The sequence below is a fragment of the Oncorhynchus keta genome, chromosome 7 (genome assembly GCF_023373465.1).
Source record: "Oncorhynchus keta strain PuntledgeMale-10-30-2019 chromosome 7, Oket_V2, whole genome shotgun sequence".
Lineage (NCBI taxonomy): Eukaryota > Metazoa > Chordata > Actinopteri > Salmoniformes > Salmonidae > Oncorhynchus > Oncorhynchus keta.
The window spans coordinates 12,138,850-12,152,401 of record NC_068427.1 but is presented as its reverse complement, the minus strand read 5'-3'; the positions used below and the strand labels follow the sequence as shown (position 1 = coordinate 12,152,401).

At 39.9% G+C, this 13,552-nt stretch overlaps 1 protein-coding gene across 1 annotated transcript; it reads right to left on the bottom strand.

The window, feature by feature from the left end:
• Positions 1–5,552: 5,552 nt before the first annotated feature.
• LOC118385998 (T-box brain protein 1-like) lies at positions 5,553–10,846 on the bottom strand. Its single transcript, XM_035773325.2, has 6 exons — positions 8,573–10,846; positions 8,119–8,273; positions 7,736–7,857; positions 7,250–7,408; positions 7,025–7,086; positions 5,553–6,404 (listed from the first exon to the last, which is right to left on the bottom strand). Exons 1-6 carry the CDS (start codon positions 9,253–9,255, stop codon positions 5,567–5,569), a joined length of 2,019 nt encoding a protein of 672 aa, XP_035629218.1. The 5' UTR covers positions 9,256–10,846; the 3' UTR covers positions 5,553–5,566.
• Between the last annotated feature and the right edge of the window lie 2,706 nt (positions 10,847–13,552).

Here is a 13,552-nt window from a genome sequence, read left to right as displayed (position 1 = left end):
AGAGCCGGTGTAGTAAGATTCAAGGAGGTGACCAAGTATCTGATGCTCACTCTGACAGAGCTCCAGAGTTCTGTTATGGAGATGGGAGAAACTTCCAGAAGGACAACCATCTCTGCAGCACTCCACCAAACAGGCCTTTATGGTGGAGTGACCAGACAGAAGCCACTCCTCAGTAAAAGTCACACGACAGCTCGGGTGGAGTTTGCCAAAAGGCACCTAAAGGACTCTCAGACCGTTGCAAACAAGATTCTCTGGTCTGACGAAACCAAGATTGCATTATTTGTCCTGAATGCCAAGAGCCACGTCTGGAGGAAACCTGGCACCAACCCACTATGAAGCATGATGGTGGCAGCATCATGCTGTGAGAATGTTTTTCAGAGGCAGAGATTGAAAGACTAGTCAGGATCTAGGTAAATATGAACGGAGAAAAGTAAAGAAGATCCTTGATGAAAACCTGCTCCAGAGCATTCAGGACCTCAGACTGGGGGGTCACCTTCCAACAGGACAATGACCCTAAACACACAGCCAAGACAACACAGGAGTGGCTTCAGGACAAGTCTCTGAATGTTCTTGAGTGGCCCATTCAGAGCCCGGATCGAACATCTCTGGAGAGACCTGAAAATAGCTGTGCAACAACGCTCCCCATCCAACCTGACAAAGCTTGAGAGGATCTACAGAGAAGAATGGGAGAAACTCCTCAAAAACAGATGTGTCAAGCTTTTAGCATCATACCCAAGAAGACTTGAGACTGTAATTGCTGCCAAAGGGGCTTCAACAAAGTACTGAGTAAAGGGTCTGAATAGTTATGAAAATGTGGTATTTCAGTAGTTGTTTTTTAAAAATTAATTTGCAAAAATCTATAGACACTTGTTTTTGCTTTGTCATTGTGGGGTATTGTGTGTAGATTGATGAGGGGAACAAATATTTCATCTATTTTTTAACAAGGCTGTAACATTACAAAATGTGTAAAAAGTCAAGGGGTCTGAATGATTTCCGAATGCACTGTATATATAAAGTTGAAGTCGGAAGTTTACATACACCTCAGCCAAATATATTTAAACTCAGTTTTTCACAATTCCTCAAATTTAAGCCTAGTAAAAATCCCCTGTCATAGGTCAGTTAGGATCACCACTTTATTTTAAGAATGTGAAATGTCAGAATAATGGTAGAGACAATTATTTATTTCAGCTTTTATTTCTTTCATCACATTCCTAGTGGTTCAGAAGTTTACATACACTCAATTAGTATTTGGTAGCATTGCCTTTAAATTGTTTAACTTGGGTCAAATGTTTTGGGTAGCCTTCCACAAGCTTCCCTCAATCAGTTGGGTGAATTTTGGCCCATTCCTCCTGACAGAGCTGGTGTAACTGAGTCAGGTTTGTAGGCCTTCTTGCTCGCACATGCTTTGTCAGTTCTGCCCACAAATGTTCTAATGGATTGAGGTCAGGGGTTTGGGATGGCCACTCCAATACCTTTACATTGTTGTCCTTAAGCCATTTTACCACAGCTTTGGAAGTATGCTTGGAGTCATTGTCTATTTGGAAGACTCATTTGCAACCAAGCTTTAACTGATGTCTTGAGATGTTGCTTCAATATATACACATAATTTTCCAGCCTCATGATGCCATCTATTATGTTAAGTGCACCAGTCCCTCCTGCAGCAAAGCACACCCACAACATGATGCTACCACCCCCGTGCTTCACGGTTGGGATGGTGTTCTTCGGCTTGCAAGCCTCCCCCTTTTTCCTCCAAACATAATAATGGTCATTATGGCCAAACAGTTCTATTATTGTTTCATCAGACCACAGGACATTTCTCCAAAAAGTACAACTTTTGTCCCCATGTGCAGTTGCAAACCGTAGTCTGGCTTTTTTAAGACAGTTTTGGAGCAGTGGCTTCTTCCTTGCTGCGTGGCCTTTCAGGTTATGTCGATATAAGACTTGTTTTACTGTGGATACAGATACTTTTGTACCTGTTTCCTCCAGCATCTTCACAAGGTCCTATGCTGTTGTTCTGGGATTGATTTGCACTTTTCGCACCAAAGTATGTTTATCTCTAGGAGACTTCCTAGAGCGGTATGTCGACTGCATGGTCCCATGGTATTTATACTTGAGTACTATTGTTTGTACAGATGAACGTGGTACCTTCAGGCGTTTGTAAATTGCTCCCAAGGATAAACCAGACTTGTGGAGATCCACAATTTTTTTCTGAGGTCTTGGCTGATTTATTTGGATTTTCCCATTATGTCAAGCAAATAGGCACTGAGTTTGAAGGTAGGCCTTGAAATACATCCACAGGTACACCTCCAATTTACTCAAATGATGTCAATTAGCCTATCAGAAGCTTCTAAAGCCATGACATAATTTTCTATATTTTTCGAAGCTGTTTCAAGACACATACAACTTAGTTTATGTAAACGTCTAACTCACTGGAATTGTGATACAGTTAATTATAAGTGAAATAATCTTTCTGTAAACAATTGTTGGAAAAATTACTTGTGTCATGCACAAAGTGAATGTCCTAACCGACTTGCCAAAACTATAGTTTGTTAACAAGATATTTGTGGAGAGGTGAAAAACTAGTTTTAATGACTCCAACCTAAGTGTATGTAAACTTACGACTTCAACTGTATATAGTCTGGACACACCTACTCATTCAAGGGGTTTTTTTAGTTGCACTATTTTCTACATTGTAGTATTATAGCGAAGACATCAAAACTATGAAATAACACATATGGAAACATGTAGTAACCAAAAATGTTAAGCAAATCAAAATAGATTTTAGATTCTTCGAAGTAGCCAAACTTTTCCTTGATGACAGCTTTGCACATCTCTTGGTATTCTCTCAACCAACTTCACCTGGAATGCTTTTCCAACAGTATTGAAGTAGTTCCCACATATGCTGAGCACTTTTCCTTCACTCTGCGGTCCAACTGATTCCATTTAATCTCAATTGGGTTGAAGTTGGGGGATTGTGGAGGTCAGGTCATCTGATGCAGCACTCCATCACTCTTCTTCTTGGTCAAATAGCCCTTACACAGCCTGAAGGCGTGTTGGGTCAATGTCCTGTTGAAAAACAAATGATAGTCCCACTAACCGCAAACTCCTCTGAAGAGTTGATGATGAGATGTGTCTGTTACTTGAATTCTGTGAAGCATTTATTTGGGCTGCAATTTCTGAGGTAAAGTTAACTCTAATTAACTTTTCCTCAGCAGCAGAGGTAACTCTGGGTCTTCCTTTCCTGTGGCGGTCCTCATGTGAGCCAGTTTCATCATTGTGCTTGATGGTTTTTGCAACTGCACTTGAAGAAACTTTCAAAGTTCTTGACATTTTCCGGATTGACTGATCTTCGTGTCTTGAAGTAATTATGGATTGTCGTTTCTCTTTGCTTATTTGAGCTGTTCTTGCCATAATATGGACTTGGTCTTTTAGCAAATAGGGCTATCTTCTGTATACCACCCCTACCAAACACAAGTGATTGGGCTCAAACGCATTAAAAAGGAAAGACATTACACAAATTAACTTTTGACAAGGCACAGGCCTTTGACAAGGCACCTGTGTTAATGGCACCTGTTTGAACTTGTTATCAGTATAAAGGACACCTGTCCACAACCTCAAACAGTCGCACTCCAAACTCCACTATGGCCAAGACCAAAGAGCTGTCAAAGGACACCAGAAAAAAAATTGTAGACCTGCACCAGGCTGGGAAGACTGAATCTGCAATAGGTAAGCAGCTTGGTTTGAAGAAATCAACTGTGGGAGCAATTATTAGGAAATGGAAGACATACAAGACCACCGATAATCTCCCTCGATCTGGGTCTCCATGCAAGATCTCACCCTGTGTGGTCAAAATGATCACAAGAACGGTGAGCAAAAATCCCAGAACCACACGGGGGGGACCTAGTGAATGACCTGCAGAGAGCTGGGACCAAAGTAACAAGGCCTACCATCAGTAACACACTATGCCGCCAGGGACTCAAATCCTGCAGTGCCAGACGTGCCCCCCTGCTTAAGCCAGTACATGTCCAGGCCCGTCTGAAGTTTCCTAGAGAGCATTTGGATGATCCAGAAGAAGATTGGGAGAATGTCATATGGTCAGATGAAACCAAAATATAACTTTTTGGTAAAAACTCAACTCGTCGTGTTTGGAGGACAAAGAATGCTGAGTTGCATCAAAAGAACACCATACCTACTGTGAAGCATGGGGGTGGAAACATCATGCTTTGGGGCTGTTTTTCTGCAAAGGGACCAGGACGACTGATCCTGGTTAAATTCATAAAAAATCCTACAATGTGATTTTCGGGATTTTGTTTTCTCATTTTGTCTGTCATAGTTGAAGTGTACCTATGATGAAAATTACAGGCCTCTCATCTTTTTAAGTGGGAGAACTTGCACAATTGGTGGCTGACTAAATACTTTTTTGCCCCACTGTATATACATTTGAGTTAAAAATACAATGAACAAAATATAGATCACATATAGCCTCTCTCTCATATGCATAATTACCTTGCATTTCCGCATAATTTTGCACCTTTTAGGAAAGTGGTCCAGGCCCTCCACTACCCTCTGTACGAGCCTCGTTAGGCTATGGTCCCTGCTGTTTTATACCGGTGACCTGTAGGCCAATCAATATGAACTTGAGCCACACAAATTCATTATTTCATCATTGGTACATGCATAGGCTAGTTTGGATTTAGAAAGATGATAGCTTCTTGCTCCAGGTAATTAGCTTTTATATCGTTTATTGCAATGAAGCACATTACAGCAGATACAGAAGCTTCCACATAAAACACAAGCTATAAAAAAATGATGGATGGTCAGAGAAAGACTTGAAAATTACATGTTTTTTTGTAGTAAAAATTACACTATATTAACATGTATAACGTTTATTACCACACCTATAATGAATGTCTGTCTTATTTTGAGTTTGATCAAATGGCTGTATCCTCAAATGTCTAACATCTGATTGTTTTCCACGGACACTGTGATTGAACATTATGGGCAAAGAGTACTACAATGGGAACATACATAATTAGGCTACATGTACTCAGATCTCACTCTGTTACACAACGAAATAGCCATCATAGACTCTCTCTCCATCGTTTAAAAAAAATCACATTGTATGAGATCACTTGACAATATCATAGGCCTACGATTTGCGTTTTTAAAACACAACTAACAACGATTTCTATTCTTCAGAATCTTACAAATCAATTTAATAGTTTACAATCATTTCACAATATCACAAAATGGTTAAATAGCTTATTATGTACATCATTTTCATAATTACAATAGACAATAGCTGTTGATTAAAACTAGTTTAAATTAAATAAATATGCATGTAGGCCTTCAGCTATTAGATAGCAAACTAATCATGTTAAATGTAAACGTCGCCTAAATTTTCCCAGTAGGCCTATGCGCTACAAGCCGACATTTTTTAATCCTTCGTCAAAATTGGTCCAAGACAGGGTGTGCATTACAACTGATCGGCCTATCAGTTGGATATTATCAGTTGCATATAAAGATAGATTAATCTAAATAGAACACCCCCCCGTTTTGTGGTTGTCTAACTGTGTGGATAGAAACTATAGTAACCAATGTCCTTAACGCAATTTTTCTCACACTCTCTTGGAGGCAAGATCTCAGATTTCAACGGGGACACTGTTTCCGAAACCGGTGTGGCAGACGGTGAAATTCTTCTCCGTTTAGCTTGCTCAAAGATACCAGAATCACTTGAATCAATCGACTTGATTGAAGACGGCGTCTCTATCCAGCTGGATTCGGATAAGTCTTTTGATTTTGCCTCGTTAGACCCACCGATGGGTGACCTTTCTGTTGGGATGGTGTCCGCGTTATCAACCAGGTAGTTGGACGTGCCTGTTCTGCCAACAGAATTTGTTGGCCAGCAAGAGAGCACAGAGTTAGACTTACTGCAGTACTGGGGTGGTGTGTGTGTGCCCCAGCCGGAAGGGTCGGCATAGTAACCTAGAGGTCTGTTTGAGCACCCTGTAGTGGGCAGTGGAAGTGTCTTTACTCCAGCTGCTGCATAGGACAGCAGGGTGGCCGCGTTACCGGCAAAATCAGCAGCCGCGGCAGCATCGTATGGCGAGGCGGCAAAGTCCAGTCGGTTATTGGCAGGGTTGACAAACCATCGCTGCGGGGATGCAACTGTGGGCTCTTCGGTTTGTTGCGGGGATAGCAAGCTGTTACTAAGTGGGACGCTGCGGTCCGTGCCAGGTCCAGTCCCTACGCCAGGGTGAAAGCGAGATTTGGCATAACTGCTGACAAATTGGTCCTGTAGGAAAGAACCAGCCATGGCATATCTCGCACCAGGCATGATCTGAGAGCGAGGCGAGTCACCCGGTGATGGTGTTAACCGGTCAATGTCGCAACCTGTGTAGACACTGAAAAGACGAGGAAGAAACAGACAAACAAATTATGAATCACCATGGGCTAAGGTTGTCACTGCCAATGTGATGTGCAAGAATGGAACAAACTTTGTTCATGACTCATTTGATAAAAATGCTGAATAAACTATGTTTTTGGAGAGGGAACATCAGCAAATAAATGTAAATAAATGTCGTGATAAAATTGTCACCATTTTATAATGTGGTAATTACATTGGATTGTATAAAAAGGTCTACTCCAAAATATAATGCTTACCCACTGGGTACAGACGTCAATTCAACTTCAAGTCCACGTTGGTACAACGTAATTTCGATGAAAAACATGGAAACAACGTTGATTGGACGAGTGTGTGCCTAGTGGGTATGATCAAATGTGTCCCCATTGACATTCAAGAACATTTGAAATGTGATCAACGAGAACACTAAATGTTTTCCTGACCGTTACATTTATTTACATTTCAATTGAACACGAGCAAAAAAATATATGTGGTAGCCTATGCTACACTTCATGTACATAAACGCTATAATTTGTATTGCCTTGGAGAGAACCAAACGAAACAAACTGTTTCACAATGAGAAGGGATCAAGAACAAATAATAAATGGCAAATAGTCTTACGTGTCATAGTTGTCCCGAAATCCTTTAGCAAATGGATTGTGGTCGATTTTTAGCTGGGTAATCTGCACACAAAAACAAGTATGAAGATTTTAGGAATAGGTGCATGTAGTTGTTTATTCCTAATTACGTTGCAAATCCGAATATGCCAAACGAATTGTGTCTTTCGATAGGCAACAATACTAGAATACTTAACGAATGGAATTATCATCAATTAGATTCTCTTACATCGGTATTCTGGTAAGCTGTGACTGCGATGAACTGTGTTTCTGGGAAGGTGAACGTCTGTACTCTTCCGGGTTGGCTGGAGTCCTCGGTTCCGTCTTCGTTGACTTCCACCACATGGAGCCTGGGCTGGTACTTGTGAAGCGATTGTAGAACCACCATCTGGAGGTAGACAAGTAAGGAAGAGATTCCATGACCACTGTCATTTTCGACCTACATTTGGAGCCAATAAGCCATGATGTAGGCTAAATGACCCAAACTGAAGACAGGGTATGGGCTTTCGTTTTTTATGACATTTTATGAAAACTATTATTTGGACTTTTGATGGTGATGTATCATTGGAGAAAGACCTAATAAATATTGTGTAATAAACTGCATAAGGTGCGCGCAACAAACTCTCTCCATGCACACCGCTCAATAGTTAATTCAGCGTCTCTGGAAGTCTCTGATCATATTATTTTACGTTTATAAAACAAGGTCGTAGCTGACCTGTCCTGTGTTGTTTGAGCCTCCTTTATTGTTCGTTAATTTCAGCTTCCCAAATGAGATTTCTTGGCGCATCCAGTGCGCACCGGTGTTTGGAGAGTCGGGGTGCATGTACACCCTGTTTCCTGTGGAAAACAAAGAAATGACATAGCCTACATTGAAATGCGTTGTTTTTACAAAATATCATACACATCACAATATTGATTTTCAATTACATTAATTCGATGATATCATTTTGTGATTGTATTAGCCTAATGTTGCGTGTTAGCTTGGAACGGCTGAATCAATTTAAGATGATTCTTCTTTTTATAATATAAACTACTCTTAATTATCAACCATTACCATCACTGTATTATTCACAGAGATGTAGAGGAACGTAGGCCTACCTGTGACATTGGTGTCCGCTTTGCCACATGGTACCCACTTGCCACCTTGGAATCGCCAGTGATTTGGATCAGCAAGAATAACATCCACAAATATGTTGTAGTGCGCCGTCGGATCCAGACCAGAAATGTTGAAACTCAAAAAGGGGAACATTCGTCTGCAGGTAATAATTAAAAATATGTAAGTAATATTTGGTCAAGATCGGTGTAAATGTCCTGCATAATAGACCCTGTCCAACATTTGGTGATTTACCCATTTTGAAAGTATTACTGCAACAATTCAAGAAAAACATAGTCAGTTAATTTTTTTAAATTGTCATTTATAATAAAGGCAATATATTGAACGAATTACAATTGCAATGCCCTTCCTTATTTAAAACAAATCGGACGCATGCGTATTACTTCACAAGCTATACCAAACGTGTGATTAAAATTAATGTAGCTGAGAATTACCTACCGTCCTTGTTTGGTGATTATCATCTCTGTTTGATGTCTGTGAAACTTCAGCCACAGGGCCCTGTTGCACAGATACACCTGCGCTTTCCCAGGCAGCAGCCCAGCTTGCGCCGAGGAAAACTGGTAGAACGCCCCTCCTTGATAAGTGTGTCCATACTGTTGTGCGTATGGGTAACCCGAGGTTGGGTAGCCTTGCGGAGAGCTGTTGGTCAGAAGACTATTGTACGCTCCATTAGTGATGACTGGATGGTGGGCCAAATAACGACTCGGACTCCCGATAGAAAAAGCCGGGTGCGCTGGTCCATGTTGACTCGGATAGGGGAACATAGTACTAGGAGTTGCTGAGACTGACTGTGGTTGGCTAGATTGCGAAAGGGTATACCTTTCTCCTGTAGATCCATCGAAATTATGACGAATTTCAGAGACTCCGTGGAGATCAGGAAAGAGTTTACCTCTCTGGACGTCCCCTGATGCGTCCTTGGAGTCGGGGAAATTGTCAGCCTCTGACTGGTTCGTCATCCCCCTGGAATTTTTTTTCAGAGTTGAACTTCTCTCCAGGTTGTCACTAGCAGATATAATAGGATGGTCCTGCAAGGATAGCTCAGATCCATCGGAGCTTGGGTAGCCTCTGCCCACATTCAGACATTTCTTGGAGAGCCCACTAGTGCAATTCTCGAGCTGCATAGCTTTCAACACTATTAACGCAAACTATATGGAATCGCAAGCTTTTGTTCACTCCTAACTCTATATAAGACACGCAAAAAAATCGCCTTCCTATGTTTTCAGTCACCTTGAGTAAGAGCAAATGAGCCAATTGACACAATCCTGCAATCAGGAAGGTTTTGCTATTCATCACTCTTCATGCATTGCTAATGAAACAACTATTGCTATTGGTTAGCTCAAGACAATAATTTAATTAGACAGCTCTTAATTAGGATAATCATGAGGGCTTTGCCCATAAACCCAATTTGCTTTTAGAGACAATCAGCCAGTCCTTATTTGATAACATTTAACTTTATGTGATATATTTGTGTAGATATCACACCAATGTTAATTGTTTATTATCTTAATGATGCATTGCCACATGCTCATATAAATATCAACAAAAATAGGCCGGAATCATAGTTACGTTTTTCCCCTGTATATTTCGACATTATTATGGGAAATATGCGTTATTTACCTATTCATCTGGTAAGAGTGGCAAATTATGTCTACCGGAGAAACAAAAATATATTATGAACATACCAAAAGTGACAAGCAATGACAGGCAGTGCACTTCATGCTTTAAAATGTTTGTGATAGCGTGAAATGATGCCGTTCCTCTGAAATGTGTTTATGAGTCTCAAGGCAGGTAAATATTTCATTATACTGGTCCAAAGTTATGAATCAGAGCACTCATAACAATGAGTGAGTGAGTGCAATGACAAATAAAATAAACATCAAAATCAGCAAGAATGGGGAAAAACACCAGTAAAAAATAAAATAACGTTATGAAAGTAATTTTGACATTTCAGAATTTTAACAAATGTATAAAATCTTTTTGTTCAATGATGTCATAACATATTATTAAACGAGTCGACTCTTGAGTTTCATTGTTTGATTAGCAGTTATAGGCCTAATTAATAATACACAGGGAAAAAGGGAAAATCTGATATTCCTCTAAAAAATATTTCTGCATTAAAGGTCGATTTCATCTAATCATTTTGACTGTTTTTCCGTATGAGAGCTTCATTGATGTGCATGGGCAGTGTGACAGCGTCATTGGATAAAATCCAACCTGAACGTTGTGGTCCAGACTGAGCCAAGACGATGCTGTGTCTTGCTTTACAAGGCTGGCAAAACTCCAACTACTTACTTATTGACTGAAATACATGATAGGTTATCCAAATGTGAGATGTAGACCAATATTTTGTATTTAAATGTCTCTTTGGAAACTCAGGCGATTAATACTTTTTTGAAGAGGATAAATAAATAAAAAACGTTAAAGCTCCATATCAACACTGATATTTGTTTGCTGTTTGGCTGACATCATTTCCTCCTCAACAGCTAGATTTAGAGAACTCAACTCAGTAACCATCATGTGCACTGTTCACAGTTGTGTATTAATCTTAAACAATAAGTTATCTATTTAGGAGATTTTGAGCGCTTCTGGACCGTTTCCGACGGACATTTTTGTGTACAGAGCACTCGGTGAGTGACGCAACATCAACTGCCGTGCCGAAAGCTCTGGTTGTCCCGCTTCGCATGACGCTCTCTGCTCTCGTCTGAGATACAGTATGTGAAATCTCACACCATGATAAATATTTGCATAGAGAGCGACATGTCACATTTTCTGGCCTATCCAGACAAAGGATCGACTTCCTCTGGCGGTGACCCTTGCAGCTCCGTTTACAATAAGGCATATGAGGGATTTGAAATGGAGAGCCTGGCAATTGCAGAAAAAGCAGCATCATCTAGTTTAGATATAGTCAATTGGATTTAGAGCTCTAAATATACAAAACTACAACATCATTTTGTAGAATTGAAACAATTCCATTTTCTCTTCGTCACAGAGGGATGAAATCACATAGTGCTTAAAGCTGAAGTTATAATGAGTTAGCAGGCATTTGAATGCTGGAGCGGCTGGTATAGTTTAGTGGTTAGAGCGTTGGGCTAGTAACCGAAAGGTCGCTGGATCATAATTCCCGAGATTACAAGGTAAACAAAACCTGTCGTTCTTCCCCTGAACAAGGCAGTTAACCGACTGTTCCCCGGTAGGCCGTCATTGTAAATAAGACTTTGACTTGCCTCGCGAGTTAAAATTTGATTTTTAAAAAATGGCGTCTGGGGTTGCTGGACAGAACATTTTATGTCATCAATTAAATTAAATGGGGACAATTTTGAACAGTCACTAAGTATGAACATATTTGTTTTACTGTTATAAGAAAGATGAAATAAGTCGTTTATAATTTGATTGTTACTATATTTTGAAACCACTTAATTCATTTCAAGCCCACTTTTGTTGAAAAGGTAAAAACATATATATGTGTTTTCACATTTTCATCATATTTTTTATACTGTGTATTAAGCTTTTGTCCTCAAAAGTGAGCGATATAACTATTTTTACTAGAAAGGTGCAATTTTAATATTTCTGGCAGTATAAGCATTACATTTAAGTCATTTAGCAGACACTCTTATCCAGGGCAACTTGCAGGAGCTTTGCTCAAGGGCACATCAACAGATTTACAGTTGAAGTCGGAAGTTTACATACACCTTAGCCAAATACATTTAAATTCATTTATTATTTTTTTTTAATAATTCCTGACATTTAATCCTAGTAAACATTCCCTGTTTTAGGTCAGTTAGGATCACCACTTTATTTTAAGAATGTGAAATGTCAAAATAAGAGTAGAGAATGATTTATTTCAGCTTTTATTTATTTCATCACATTCCCAGTGGGTCAGAAGTTCACATACACTCAAATATTATTTGGTAGCATTGCCTTTAAATTGATTAACTTTTTGGGTAGCCTTCCACAAGCTTCCCACAATAAGGTGAATTTTGGCCCAATCCTCCTGACAGAGCTGGTGTAACTGAGTCAGGTTTGTAGGCCTCCTTGCTCGCACATGCTTTTTCTGTTCTGCCCACACATATTTTATATGGGATTGAGGTCAGGGCTTTGTAATGGCCACTCCAATACCTTGACTTTGTTGTCCTTAAGCCATTTTGCCAGAACTTTGGAAGTATGCTTGGGGCCATTGTCCATTTGGAAGTTCCATTTGCGACCAAGCTTTAACTTCCTGACTGATGTCTTGAAGTGCAGCAAAGCACCCAAACAACATGATGCTGCCACCCCCGTGCTTCACGGTTGGGATGGTGTTCTTCGACTTGCAAGCCTCCCCCTTTTCCTCCTAACATAACGATGGTCATTATGGCCAAACAGTTCTATTTTTGTTTCATCAGACCAGAGGACATTTCTCCAAAAAGTACGATCTTTGTCCCCATGAGCAGTTGCAAACCATAGTCTGTCTTTTTTATGGCGGTTTTGGAGCAGTGGCTTCTTCCTTGCTGAGCGGCCTTTCAGGTTATGTATAGGACTTGTATGTATGTATATATATATATATATATATGTATGTATATAGGACTTGTTTTACTATGGATAAAGATACTTTTGTACCCCTTTCCTCCAGCATCTTCACAAGGTCCTTTGCTGTTGTTCTGGGATTGATTTGCATTTCTCATTTCTCCACAGGTACACTTCCAATTGACTCAAATTATGTCAATTAACCTATCAGAAGCTTCTAAAGCCATGACAGTATTTTCTATAATTTTCTAAGCTGTTTAAAATGCACAGTCAACTTAGTGTATGTAAACTTCTGACCCACTGGAATTGTGATACAGTGAATTATAAATGAAATTATAAATGAAATAATCTGTCTGTAAACAATTGTTGGAAAAATTACTTGTGTCATGCACAAAGTAGTTGTCCTAACCGACTTGCCAAAACTATAGTTTGTTTACAAGAAATTTGTGGAGTGGTTGAAAAACAATCAAGTGTATGTAAACTTTCGACTTCAACTGTATCACCTAGTCGGCTCAGCTACGGGCCCAACATTCCCAACCTCTTGGCTACCTGCCGCGCATAACTAGGTATTGTTTATGGCCCATGATAAATAATTACTTTTGGGTATGTCTATTTAGGTGGAAATGTACATTTTGACAGTACATTTAACTCAAAGGGATCAGCACAACCAACTGATAACATTTTTTTAGTGCTGGGTGATCCCAGCGTCTCTATCACAATGGTACAGTTTAGCTTTTGGTAGGTCCTTGGTATTCTTGAAGTTCTAGCAAGTTCAGCAAATGCATTTCTCTTCTCTCTTACATGATAGGTGGGGAAACACAATGTGAACAATCAGAAGGAGTGCTGTGGAGCTGCATGGTTCAATACCATTGCTACAGGCCAAGGCAGTTGACTAGTGATAGTGAGAGGATGAGCTAC

What these genes read in the sequence shown, in the direction of transcription:
- LOC118385998 (XM_035773325.2), bottom strand. Translation starts at nt 9,255, where the DNA reads ATGCAGCTCGAGAATTGCACTAGTGGGCTCTCCAAGAAATGTCTGAAT. An exon ending in ATAATCACCAAACAAGGACG is followed by an intron (nt 8,274 to 8,572) that starts GTAGGTAATTCT and finishes TATTACCTGCAG; the next exon opens with ACGAATGTTCCCCTTTTTGA. An exon ending in GCTCAAACAACACAGGACAG is followed by an intron (nt 7,409 to 7,735) that starts GTCAGCTACGAC and finishes GTCTACCTCCAG; the next exon opens with ATGGTGGTTCTACAATCGCT.